At 47.8% G+C, this 14091-nt stretch overlaps 1 protein-coding gene across 5 annotated transcripts in view; it reads left to right on the top strand.

The window, feature by feature from the left end:
• Tbx5 (T-box transcription factor 5) overlaps positions 1–13939 on the top strand; it is a 52722-nt gene extending 38783 nt beyond the window's left edge. For 4 of the 5 annotated variants that reach the window (XM_087578489.1, XM_087578487.1, XM_087578488.1 and 1 more), the window contains 2 exons: positions 152–375; positions 12187–13939. In XM_087578489.1, the coding sequence (XP_087434615.1) occupies positions 152–375; positions 12187–12761 (799 nt within the window). In that variant the 3' untranslated portion in view covers positions 12762–13939. 5 annotated transcript variants of the gene reach the window in all.
• The last annotated feature ends 152 nt before the right edge of the window (positions 13940–14091 follow it).

Raw genomic sequence — 14091 nt, 5'->3', positions numbered from 1 at the left:
GCTGGATATATACACAACCTGGGATGCCAGGAGTCACTGGTCTCTGGATCATCAAAGACTCCTCTCCTCTCGGGTCTTTATTTTGTTGACTTTTCTGGTGGACTCATGGACACAAGGCCCAGCAAATATGTATTTGTCTTCTTCCTTTCAGTAAAGAGTATCCTGTGGTTCCCAGGAGCACCGTGAGGCACAAAGTGGCCAACCACAGCCCCTTCAGCAGCGAGACCCGAGCTCTCTCCACTTCGTCTAACTTAGGGTCCCAGTACCAGTGTGAGAATGGTGTCTCCGGCCCCTCCCAGGACCTTCTGCCCCCACCTAACCCATACCCACTGGCCCAGGAGCACAGCCAAATTTACCACTGTACCAAGAGGAAAGGTGAGTGTGGCAGGCCTGCTGGGGCTCTGCCCTTACTGCTCACCACTATGGGGAGGGGAGCGAACAGTGACATCCACTTGCTATTTATTTATTTATTTATTTATCTATTTATTTTTAAGTAAGTAACACGGAAATATAGAGGTGATAAGAAACTTAAAACATGTAGGTAAAAGTAAGAGGTTTATTTAGTGTGTCTCTCAGTGCAGCCTCTCCTTGGAGAGGATGTAAAATATCCAGATTTACTTTACTTATTTATAAAGCATGCATGTATGTAGCACATGTACACATACATACACACATACATATACATGCATATACACATACACACATACATGCATACATACATGTGTACATACATATACACAAGTGTATACTCACACATACACACAATACATATATACATGCACATATACATATATATACATATAAGCATACATACACACATAATACGCACATAACACATATATACATGCATACAAATACACATAACACACATGCATACACACATGCATATACATAACACACAGATATACATGCATACATACATATACACATAACATGGACATTCAAGGGCATATATATGCACATACATACATATAATGCATACATACACATATAATGCACACATAACAATATATTATATACATACATATACACATAACACACACATATATACACACATGCATGCACACATACATATGCACAACACATACATATATACATGCATACATATACACATGCATACATACACATAACAACATAACACACATACAAGCACACACATATATACACATACATATACACATACATAATATAATGCATGCATACATATACACAAAACATACACATAACACACATACATACACATACATATATATACATACACACATAACATACACATATATACACACATACATACACACACATATATACACAAAAACATACAGATAATACACATGTATATACACATACATATACATAAACATATACACATAACACAAGTATACACATATACATGTACACAAACATATACGCATGCATATACACACACACAAAACACACACATACCATTCATACAGAACACACTCCTTTATCAAATGAGAAAATGATTTTTCCCTAAGCTGTCTGAGCCAAAGGGCCTATGTCAGGAAAAGAAACATCTGCCGGCCCCTTTTGGGAGTCAGAACCACCATAGTTAACATGGACAGTGTGATTGAGTTTAGCTTATCTGAACATTTGTTTGTGTCTGTGTGTTTTGTCACAAGGTCCATCTGTAGCCCCAATCAGCCTATATCTTGCAATCCTCCTGCCTTAGCCTCCCCAGTGTGTATCTCTCCCTGGGTTCCTCACTTTGTAAATGGAGACAGAGCACCGGATACCCCATCAACACCCAGCAGATGAGCTGCTCCGAATAGGTGGCATGTAGTCACTGTGGGTACTGAGTCCCTGGAAGACATGAAGAGATGGTTGCTGTGAGGCACACCCAGAGTGGAGATAGCTTTCACCCCACACATAACACATATATACATGGGTCAGACACCAGGGGTGCAGCTCACCTTGGGAGGTGGGAACATTTTTGTGTATATGGGCTCATTATTCAACCTCTATCCTCTCTGTTTTAAATGAGACTGTCATTCAAGCTCAGGTGTGTCTTGTGGCTTGGTGTGAAGGTGCAGGCTTATGTGTATGCTGTCTGCTTGTCCGGGGTGGGCTCAGTCCGTGGCCATTGTTTTATGCTCAAACACCTAAGTCATAGTCTGGCTCGTTGCCCCTCATTCCGCAAGCACCAGTTCTGTGCCTTCAGAAGTCCAGTGACCTGTTTCTGGACTTCTGGTTAAGCTCTTCAACCCAGGTGCCACCAGCAAAAATGTCGTAGTAGAATTCTCAGGAGCCTGGCTTCCCAGAGGGAGGAAGCAAGATTTGACTGACTAGCCCGGCTGCCCCATCCCCGTGTTTGGGAGGAGAGACATGCTGGCACTGGTCGTTGCCTGGGGATGATGTCTGACTTCCAGATGGACCCAAAAATCATTCAAACTCCTTGGATCTCCAAGGCCTGAACAATGTCACCCCAACAGCCCCCAGCCCGGCTCCCCCCCCACATCCGCCCCGGGGTGGGCTGGATACCAGATGCGCCAAGTTCGTCTGTTCCCTCAACTCTCAGAGAGGGAAAGAGTATCCAAGGAGGAGTTTCTGTACAGATGTCCTACCTAGTGTGACAGCTAAAAGGGTCTTCGCTTGGCTTGATCTCTGAGCAAGTCGTCTCCCAATGTAGGTATGAGTTAGACTGAGGTGTAATGGAAAAGGACTCGTGGGTTTTTCCTTCTAAGACAGGGCCTCACCATTTATCTCAGACTTTTTCTGTAGCCCAGGCTGGTCTGAAACTTGCCGTGTAGCTCAGGCTGGCCTCAGACTCATCGCCTGGCCATTCCGGTTTTGAATCTCCAGTCGTCTGCCTCAGCTTCCCAAGCATTGAGGGTGCAGGCACACACCACCGTACCTGTTTGGTCAGTGGTTCTTGAAGGTAGAATCAGAAGCTAAAAAAAGCCCTGTTCGTGCACTCTGTACTCTGTGATGCTCACTGCCACACGTCCTTCTCTGTGATACTGTCACTACACTCAACGTGTCATCTCCTGCGGGGGATCGTGGCAGGGATAGGTCCTACATGGCCATAAAGAGATCAGCAGGTTTGCATTAGGGAGCCCTGTCGATTAAATTAATGCCAGACCAAAGGGAGGGGCAGAGTTTAAAAGAACAAAAAACCCTGTTTAGGGTCAATAGTCACAGCATGGTCCTCAGCCACGCCCTCTCTGTACAGATGTGGTGGGAAAGCCACAAATGCCAAGTGAGGTAGCCTCCTTGGTTAGGTGACCTTCAGACTCCTGAGGTGAATTCAGAATCATCACGGCAGGGCTGGAGTAAGGGTCTTCTTGCCACAGAAAGGGCTGCGACCCCTGGCAGTTTGCAGTCAGGTGACCCTGGGGAATAGCTTTACTTTTCTGAGCCCTGAGTACCTCTGATGCAGTTGGAGGATAACTGTGAGTCCTACCAGTTACATTGATGAGGAGATGATGAGCGACTACATGGGAAGTACCTGGTCTGCTACTGGCATGGCTGAGCACCCCCAAAATACGTGATTCCCTTCCCTGTCCTCTACAGGGGGCATGCTGTCCCAAGCAGCACACTGTCTGTCCCAAGCAGGCTGAGCATCACCCAAGTGATGAGAGAATGGGGTCTGGACTGAGAGAGCTCAGTCGGCAAATGTTCTCCTTACGAGCTTGACTCCCCAGAATCCAGGTATAAAAGGAGTCACGTGTGTGGGCAGGCACACACTTATAGTCCCAGTGCTGGAGAGGTGATGGGGTTTGCTGGTCAGCCAGCCTTGCCTAGCCAGCAAGTTCCAGGTTCATGAGGGACCCTGTCTTAAAAACCAAGATGGATGGTACCTGAGGGGGTTACAGTTCAGGCTGTCCCCTGATCTCCATGTACAAGGCACATGCAAATATGAGAAAACACACGCACACACACGCATGCATGCACGCACACGCCTACATAGCCACAAATTGCTAATAAGTATCAAATTGTAAGAACAGACTGGGTGTGGAATCGGGGAAAGTGGGAGGCAGCTAGGAGAAGGGTAAGAGACTGGGTGGGTATGTACCCTTTTCGGGGAAGGGTTAGCATGTGGGTGCCCAGACCGAAGGGCAAAGACTGGAGAGAAAGGCGGGGCTAGCTGGATGCTCCCTAATCTATTTCCATTAGAGCCTCCAGTGTTATCTGAATAGCCGTGGGAGACCATCAGGGGGTCAGCAGCCTGCAAGTGTCACGGCTAGTGGTTTTGTTTAGCAGTGCCACTTTGCTGTGATAGGAGGGGACAGAAATGATACCAGACACCTGTTGTAGGTAGTGAGGGCTGCCACCATGACTCACAGCTGCAGAAGTGAGAGGAAGCAGGGGGTTTGGGGACTGGCTGGAGATGAGAATGTGAAAAAAAATGTTCCCCTCTGTACTTTCAGATTGGATGCTAGAACTCAGACAGATGCAGGTGTTTCCCCAAAGCTCCCTAACTACTGAGTGTCCTGGCCCAAGATCCACAGTGAAGTCAATGGACTTGGGGCACGTGTGTGTGTGTGTGTGTGTGTGTGTGTGTTTGTATGTGTGTGTGTGTTTGTATGTGTGTGCGTGTTTGTTGTTCTTTTTCTTTTCTTTTTTTCGGAGCTGTGGACTGAACCCAGGGCCTTGCGCTTGCTAGGCAAGCGCTCTACCACTGAGCTAAATCCCCAACCCCGTGTGTGCATGTTTGTATGTGTGTGTATTGTGTGTGTGTATGTATATGTGTGTGTGTGTGTGTGTGTGCGCGTATGCTCTGAAGAAAGCCTCTTGTCTTCCCAGAAACCTCTGCTCTCCTCACCACCTTCCACATTTCCACCCCCAAAGGGAGCCTGGGTGACAGAGAAGCCAATGGGGTCACAAGGCAATTCATCATCAGTCCCCACGGTGTGAGGAGATAACAAATCGGGAGGCTTCCTTCCAGTTTGGGACTCCCTAGGAGTGATATCTCTGTGGGTGGTTTTCCCCCCTGGCCCCAGCCTGCCCTGCTATCTGACTTCCTCTCATTGTCTGTCTGTCTGCCTTCCAGCCAGCCCAGGAGCCAGGCCCCAAGCAATGTCAAAGGGTCCGGTGGGCCAGCGGCCTCCTCTCCTGTTAGGACCAGGCTGTCTCCAGCCTATCTCTCCTACTGGATGGAGTGAAAAAAGCTGGGCAGGTCTTTTATCAATGGCACTCAATCAAACCCAGGATCTGAGGACCAGAGGGAGCACTGCAGTGTCCTTCCTCTGACTACCCTGACTCTCTCACCATCCTTTCATTAGTGAACAAACTGACCCAAATAAAGATGTAGCAAAGGCATTACAGCACTGGCTATCAAAGGGAGGTCATCTATAGAGAGAGGAGAAGGGGAGGGGGAGGGGGAGGGGGAGGGGGAGAGGGAGATAATAGAAATGGTTCTACAGTGTGCTTTTCTCCCCAGGCTGTGAGGTTTGTTTTGAGTACTTTACATATATTTTGTGTGTGTGTGTGTGTGTGTGTGTGTGTGTGTGTGTGTGTGTGTGTGTGTGTGTGTACACATATATCACGGTAAAGCTAAGCCTGTAAAGTTCAAGGAAAGATGTGCAGGAGTGAACTCAATCAAGCCTTCCACTATGAAGGTCTCAGGGCTTGAACTCAGGTTGCCAGGCTTGTCAACAGGTGCCTTTACCTACCTGACCTGACTCTGTGTGTTTTTAAAAGCAACTTCAGGGTCTTCCCTTAGTTGAATTATTCAGGGCAGCCTGAGTTGGTGAATGCCCAATCCCCTTAGGGGACAAATGATGTACTCTGTACTAATATCAGATTCTAAGGTTAGAGTGGTGACTGACAGAGCCGGGTGAAGACGTCAAATACTAACAGCACTTATACCCTGGGCCCTGTAGGGAGAAAGCAAGCAGGAGAGAGACCTGCTCTTACGAAACATGTATTCTCATGGGGAAGGCAAGTAACTCGCAGTGTGGTGGTCATGGGGTCTGAGCCAGGGTGTTTCCATTTTAACTTGAGGGCTTCCCATGAGACCCAGTGTCTCCATTTAGGAGCATAAGTGTTCAGGATCTATCATCCATTCATTTATCTCTCTATCCAACCATCATTCTGTTTAGGCATCTATGTGCTCATTCATTCATTCACTCATTTATTCATTCATTCACCCACTCACCCATCCATCCATTTGTCCACCTATCCATCCATCTATCCATCCACCTATTAATCCACCCACTCACTCACTCATCCATCCATCATCCAGCCATCCATTACCCATATATCCATCCATCCATCCATCCACCTATCAACCCACCTATTTGCCCATCCATCCACTTGTCCATCAGTCCATCCATCCATCCATCCATCCATCCATCCATCCATCCATTAATCTACCCACTCACTCATCCATCCATCACCCATCCACCATCATCCATCTATCCATCCATTATCCATTATCCATTCATCTATCTACCTGTTAATTCACCCACTCACCCATCCATTCACCTGTCCATCTGTCCATCCATCCACCCACCCACCCATCCACCTATTTATCCACCCACCAACCTCTTCATTCTTATCCACCCAACTATCCTATCCATCCATCAATCCATCCTTTCACCCATTTATCCGTCCTTACTGTTTCATGACTCAGTAGGTCTGAATTACAGCCATCTGCTGACTCCCTGCATACCCCTTCGTTGAGAACTCCATACTTCTGGCTTCCAGAGTCTCTGTCTGTGGAGCCACCACAACATTTCCCGGTGTGAACTCAGCCGGCGAGGGATGTGTGACCCACTTGGGAACTGTGACCCTATTTGCTCAATGGGATCAGGGAGTTAAAAAGCGGCTCTGAGAAGCTTCCAGCTCTGGCTGGAATCCACCCAAATACCTCTGAGCGTTGGATGACCTTCAGAGAGCCATCTGCCTAGTCTGCTGAGAGAGAAAACTGGAGAGAGGGAGTAGACGTAGGTTATGCCGAGAGATAAGATTTGAAGTAAGAGATTACAAGCACTAAGCTGACTCACAGGGCAAGGCAGACAGACTTGGTATTTCCTTAATTAAACCTAAGGAGGAGTTTGGGGATTGTCCCCATGTGCAGTTAGGGGACTGTGCTTGGAGCGGTTCAGGCCTTTATCCACAGCTACTTGGAGCCTAAGCATTGGAGCCATGATGCATGTGCCTTAAAGCCAGTGTTCTGAGTTCACCACTGAATGATTTTTATCCAGTTTAAAAAAGAAAAAAGAAAACAAACACATACTTCTAGAAAATTCCAAAGAAGCAGAGTTTTTCCTACAGTGACTGGGTGGCCAGACTTAGGGAAGAACTTCCCTGTTACTCAAGAGACTTAGCAGAGTGGTGAGTGTAGCTGACCACTTTTCCTACACACGCTCTGAAGCAGAATTATCAGGCCCCTGGCCAGCCCCTCTGGAACACTTGACTCCTGGTTATGGCTTTTTGCACAACCAGGGAAGCTAAACTCGACCCAGACTATTGGAGTTTTTTTTTTTTTTTCCTTTTTTTTTTCTTTCTTTTTTTCTTTTTTTCTTTTTTTTTCGGAGCTGGGGACCGAACCCAGGGACTTGTGCTTGCTAGGCAAGCGCTCTACCACTGAGCTAAATCCCCAACCCCTCGACCCAGACTATTAAAAGACTAAAACCGCACCTTCCCCAGACAAACTCAGAGATTACATGGAGTGCGTTGATCACGTCTGACCTCAAGTCAGACCCTGGGATGAGGCCTGGGAGGAATCCGAGGATCCTCAGGTTGAGCCTTCATCAGGAAGCCAGCCTGCAGTTTGTCTGAGCATTCTGGACCAGATATTTCTGGGTATTACAGACTGGAATGTATAATTTTACGATTTTCTGACCTTTTTCTTATCATTCTCCCACACCCCCCATTTAAATTTGTAATGAATCTGGAAGGGATCAGAAACTTAAAAAAAAAAAAAAAAGAAAAAGTTCCTTATTTTATTTTCTCCTGCCAAGAGTACCCTGCAGCTGTACTTTCTGTTGTCGGAAAGGGGAACGCCCTAGTTAATAATAATAATAAAAAGCCCAAAGCTGTGAGCCCAGCAACAGTGAGATCTCTGGGTACAAGGTCTGGTGGGCAGAAGGAAGAATTGGAGGGAAGGAATCAAGGTGGCAGACATGGAAATGGTCTGGGGGCGGCACTGTCAAGAGCCCCAAAACCTTAACTAGCCGAAAGGTGGTAGAAAAACAAAAACATCGCAAAACATCTGGATGTCTTCAAACATCTGCATGACTGGCACTTTGTGCACAGGGCACCTGTGAGAGTGACTGCACTTTTCTTGGGGGTGGGGGTGTTTTGACTTATTTTTTTTTTTTTTTGGTATAAATGTTTGGGTACCCCATAGGGTTCCCAGATGTGTTGCAGAAATGTCCAGCTAAAAACAAATGTGCATGTTGTCAGGCAGGTACAACCCACACTGTGGGGGAGGGGGAGGCGGGTGTCAGCCCGGGGAACACGGTTACCTGTGTCGCTGTGTGGCGGAAGCCAGATCTACACTTATCCAGTTGAGGGTCTGTCTTATTAACCAACTCAAAGGCTTCATGGATGTGTGAATGCTCACTCAAAGCCTTATGTTCCGGTGCTTTCTCTGAGTGACAAGATACTTAGCTTTCTTCATGTGCTGCCCCCAGATGGCTAAGGGGACATGTATCTATCTGCCTATATCTATCACAGCTCCATCCATAGCCCCTGGCACACTGCCTGGCACTGGGAAGAACTCAGGGAATACCAGTCGGGTAGCCAGGTGGAGAACACCGGCCATTGCAAAGCAGGCATCATAGGCTCGAGAAGTCAACTCTCGCTTGGTTTCCTGTCCCTGTCCCTCCTCTGGGGGTTAACTGCCTGCTCCCGAGAAATGGGAGCAAGGACAGACACTTTGAGGGGTCGCTGTGAGATGAAGTTGGGGGTCGCACCATAAATGTTTAGTAAGTAGTTCATTCCTCATGTGTAGTCCAACATCCAGCTTCATGACTTCTGACCATCCTTGAAAGACACATGGATGAGACGACTTCCCTTTTATATCTACTCCACAAGGACAGCAATAGTTTCCTCCCATTCCCATTCTTCCTCTTCCCTTTCCCCTTTTCCTTCTTCCTCCTCCCTCCCTCCTTCTCTCCTCTCTTCTTTTTAGGTCTTCTAAAGCAAAAACTGAGTCCACTCAAGACAAGCATACAGCATACGCACCGGCCTGCCCCTTTACATAAAGCCTCAAGACACAGCCCACCCTGAGCTTGAATGACAGTCTCATTTAAAACAGAGAGGATAGAGGTTGAATAATGAGCCCATATACACAAAAATGTTCCCAACTCCCAAGGTGAGCTGCACCCCTGATATCTGACCCTGAAGGCCGTGGGGTGAAAGCTATCTCCACCCTGGGTGTGCCTCACAGCAACCATCTGTTCATGTCTTCCAGGGGCTCAGTACCCACAGTGACTACATGCCACCTATTCGGGGCAGCTGCAGCCTGCTGGGTGTTGATGGGGTATCAGGTGCTCTGTGACACCTGTCCCCATTTACAAAGTGTGAAACCCAAGGAGATACGCACTCGGGAGGCTGAGGCAGGAGGATTGTAAGCTATAGACCAGCCGGGACTAAAAATGGAGACCTTGTGTCAAAACACACAGACACAAGCTAATGCTCAGATAAGCTAAACTCAACCACACTGTTCATGTTAACTATGGTGGTTCTGGCTCCCAAAAGGGGCTGGCAGATGTTTCTTTTCCTGACAAAGGCCCTTTGGCTCCTCCCCACCTTTCTTTCCCTCCCCTTCTCATTTCTTCACACACACACACACACACACACACACACACACACACACACACACGCACGCACGCACATGAGATCATATCTAGAGTGTATCCCTAGATTCGAATGTAATTTTTCTACATGTGTTGATTAGGAAGAGATCAGAAAATGAGAAAAGATGACCTTCAGTCCCTGGGGAGGTCAAACTCCCCTTGAGGAATGGGTGTGTGTGAGGTGATGCCTTGGCAGACATATCCAAGTATGGCCTCCTTGAAGGAAGCAGCTGGTAGCAGTTAGAGACCAGGTCTTCCATCAGAACAATGGGCCATGTTGTCCCAGCAATGAGAGATGTTCTGAAGGCTACCAGAGGACTTTCCGCACCGATATTTCTTCTGGTTTTGTGGAGAGCTTTACAGGTATACATGTGATGTGTTTTGACCAAATCCCCTCCCTGACTTTCTCCTTAATTTAATATTATCATCCAATGGCATCCGCATGGCTAATGTGCGTCAGTGGTTATGGCTTGGGAGAGTGGATTCCCCACAGGCAACACAGTGACAGAAAAATCCTTGTCCAAACGTGCCCAGGGCTCTTAGCCTGGGTGCTGGGTCTTAGGAAGTTTTTGTCCCCCTTTAGAGTGATAGGAAATGGCTGTGTGCATACTTTTCAAAATGTCCCATTTCAGGAAATTTGTCTGTGAAATGACCTACCCTAGCACACTGGTTAGCTCCCAAGAGGGCCAGTGGCCCCAGAGTGCCTAAGGGAGACTCTTCTGGCCATGAAGTTATCTCTTTTATCCTGTACCAGGACCAATGAATGGGCAGAAGAGGGGCATGGCCCAATTCACAGGAAATAGTGGCATAGGGGGCAGTGTTGACTCAACAGCTAGTGAAGGGGATTTGCTCCAAATTCCATCTGTCCACCATCCATCACCCATCCAGTCTACAACCATCTATCCACACATCCACCTATTCATCTCTCACCTCTCCATCCACTCATTACCCCACCAGCATCCAAATACCCATCCAGCATTCATCCATCCAGGCATCCAGCTGTTCACCCACCCACTCACCCATTATCCAGTCACCTATCCACCTGTCATTCATCCATCCACTCATGCAACTATCCACCTACCCATCCATGCATTCATGCATCCATCCACACATGTATCCATCTATTGATCATTTATCCAGCCAGTCATCCACCTATCCATCCTCCATCCATTCCTCCGCCCACCCAGCCATCCATTCATCTACCCATCCACACATCCATCCATCCCACCCTTCCTCCACTCATCCATCATCCATCTATCTACCCATTCCTCCACACATCCATCCATCCATCCATCCATCCATCTGTCCACTCATCCACACATCCATCATGTATCTACCCACCTATAGCTACCATGACCCTGCCCACTAACCCACCTATCCATCCACCATTCATCTACCTACCCACTACATGGGTATTTAATGTTTGCTTCGTGTATGGTGACATTGATGAGCAGACACTTCATACTGAGACAGCCGGTTCACCACCTCCATTATCGGCCACTGTGGGAGTCCCTGAGCAAGCTTCTTAACCTCTGTGTTCCTTTTCTCTCATGTGTAAAATGGGACTAATCCACTTCGAACAGTTGTTGTGAGGACTGAGTGGGTCACCTTGTGGGATGTGGTTAGAACACAGCCAGGCGTCACCAACACTGTGTGCATTTGATTTTACTGTTGTTGCTGGACCTATGTTTATCTGTCTTACTGCTGCCTAAATGCCAGGTTTGGAATGATAGACAGCTGGATGAGGTAATGTACTACCAATTATTATCATTAATAAGAAGGCTAGAATGCAGTCAGTTGGTAGAGTGCTTGTCTAGTATAGCCAAAAGTTCTCAGTTCAATTCCCAGAACCACATAAAAACCAGGTATGGTGGTGAGTGTTTGTAATCTTGGCTCAGGGGAAGGGGAAACAGGAGGTGAGATGTTCAAGGTTCTCCTTGGCTACATATGGATGTTAAAGCTAGCTTGAGCTACATAAGAACATGTTGATGATGATGATGGTGGTGGGGGTGGTGATGATGATGGTGATGATGGTGATAGTGATGATGATGGTGGTGATGGTGGTGGTAGTGTCAGGGATGATGATAAGGTGTTTAATAGCTTTTTTCTTTTGGTACCATATTCTGAATCAGCTGGTTATTGGACATATTTTCCCATTTAATTTTCAATGTTCCCCCCTGTAGGAAGTGCTGCAGAGGACATTGTTACATTTTACAGATGGGGAAACTGAATTCATTCAAGGTCAAGATTTTGGCTTAAAACTCACAGCCCAAGGGTGTGCCCATGACACTTTTTGTTTTGTCTTCTTTTTGTCAGAATGGAGGCTGGAGCCGACAGCCTCTACTCTCAGGCTTAGTGGCTGTCCACTGGTTCTATCCATCGCGTGGGGTAACTGATATCCTTCCTGTCTTTGCAGATGAAGAATGTTCCAGCACCGAGCACCCCTATAAGAAGCCGTACATGGAGACCTCCCCCAGCGAGGAGGACACCTTCTACCGCTCCGGCTACCCCCAGCAGCAGGGCCTGAGTACCTCGTACAGGACAGAGTCAGCCCAGCGGCAGGCCTGCATGTATGCCAGCTCCGCTCCACCCAGCGAGCCCGTGCCTAGCCTGGAGGACATCAGCTGTAACACATGGCCCAGCATGCCTTCCTATAGCAGCTGTACAGTTACCACCGTGCAGCCCATGGACCGTCTCCCCTACCAGCACTTCTCTGCTCATTTCACCTCGGGGCCCCTGGTCCCTCGGCTAGCTGGCATGGCCAACCATGGTTCTCCCCAGCTTGGTGAAGGGATGTTCCAGCACCAGACCTCAGTGACCCATCAGCCTGTGGTCAGGCAATGCGGGCCTCAGACTGGCCTTCAGTCTCCAGGCAGCCTCCAGCCCCCTGAGTTCCTCTACACTCACGGCGTGCCCAGGACCCTGTCTCCCCACCAGTATCACTCGGTACACGGCGTCGGCATGGTGCCAGAGTGGAGCGAGAATAGCTAAGGGCCGACCTATGCCAGAGAATGGTTGGGGGGTGGGAAAGTGAGAGAAAGAGAGAGCAAGAGAGAGAGAGAGAGAGAGAGACTGGAGAGGAGAGAGAAGTGAGGGACAGTAGCGACGAGAACTCCACAGTTGCGAAGCTCATATCACCCTTTTTAACCTCCGTACCCGGAGCTCCTACAGCCACTGATGAGATCAGTGGCCCGAAGCCACCATTCCAAAACCGTGACTGCGTCTCAGAACCGACAGGACAAACAGAAAGAGAGACGAGTCCCATCCTGCCCCGCGTCCACTCTCATCGAACAGGAACACACACAGCGCCCCAGACGCATTCCCCGATTGTTTCTCTTGGGTTCTAGACCATATGGCCTCACTGAGTGTTTGACCCCAGCGCACGGTGAGAGGCATTCTGTCTCGGTGTTAATGTTGACTTTGTTATAAAATAAATAATAATATATTTTTTTCTTTGAAATTTTCTTACTGGGACCCAGTCCCTTGAATGGAGGGAGAGCAGAGACAGAGATGTCTCAAAACACGTACTTTTGGGGCTTCCCTCCGATAAATGAGCTAAAATGTACATCGGCCACCCTCCTCTAACAAAAATACCTACCTCCGTCATGTGAGATGTCTACGAAGGTTGAGTTAACCTGCTAGTTTTTGGATTGGGTTTTGCCTTTTTTTTTTTTTTTTTTTTTCCTTTCGGTTTGGTTTTGCCTTCCCCAGCATCATGGGATTCCGAGTTGCCTTCTACTGAGCGGATGGAGTTAGGATGTCGGGCTCGGTCTGGCACCCTGTCTCCTCAGCACCATTTCCTCCCAGCTCCAGGTCTCTCCAGCCATCTGCGGCTAAAATGGGACCTAAACTCCTCTGCCTGAAACCTTGCTTCGTTAAACTGAAAGAGCCCTGGGTGACACAGGAACAGAACTGTGACACAGAGCAGGGGCGCAAACTCCCCGCTTACCTGTTGTCCGGGAGAAAAAGAAAGTGAAAATAAGCACACTTTGTGATTAAAAAGAAAAAAAGAACAGTGACATCAGCGTCAGCCCCAGGCTGGCTCGAACCTCCTCTGTGATCCCCGGATGTAGAGCAAAACAGCTCCAGGTGCCACAGGAAAGGAAACTGTTACCAGTGCCTCGGCCTCCAAGAAATTCCCCCAGCGCCACTCACCTGGGACACAAAACCACACGCATCAAAAGCAGAAAAACAGTATTAAAAAAAAGTGTGTAAGTACGACGTTATTGTAGGGTTTCCTCAGATGTAATATTTTACTGGTACTATTTATTTATAAATAGGAATTCTAATTAAGTAGTAACATGAAACCCAGCCTGGGGGC

The sequence above is a fragment of the Rattus norvegicus genome, chromosome 12 (assembly GCF_021556685.1).
Source record: "Rattus norvegicus strain SHRSP/BbbUtx chromosome 12, alternate assembly SHRSP_T2T, whole genome shotgun sequence".
Lineage (NCBI taxonomy): Eukaryota > Metazoa > Chordata > Mammalia > Rodentia > Muridae > Rattus > Rattus norvegicus.
Note: the sequence above shows the minus strand (reverse complement) of the source record. Positions and strands in the feature narration are given on the sequence as shown.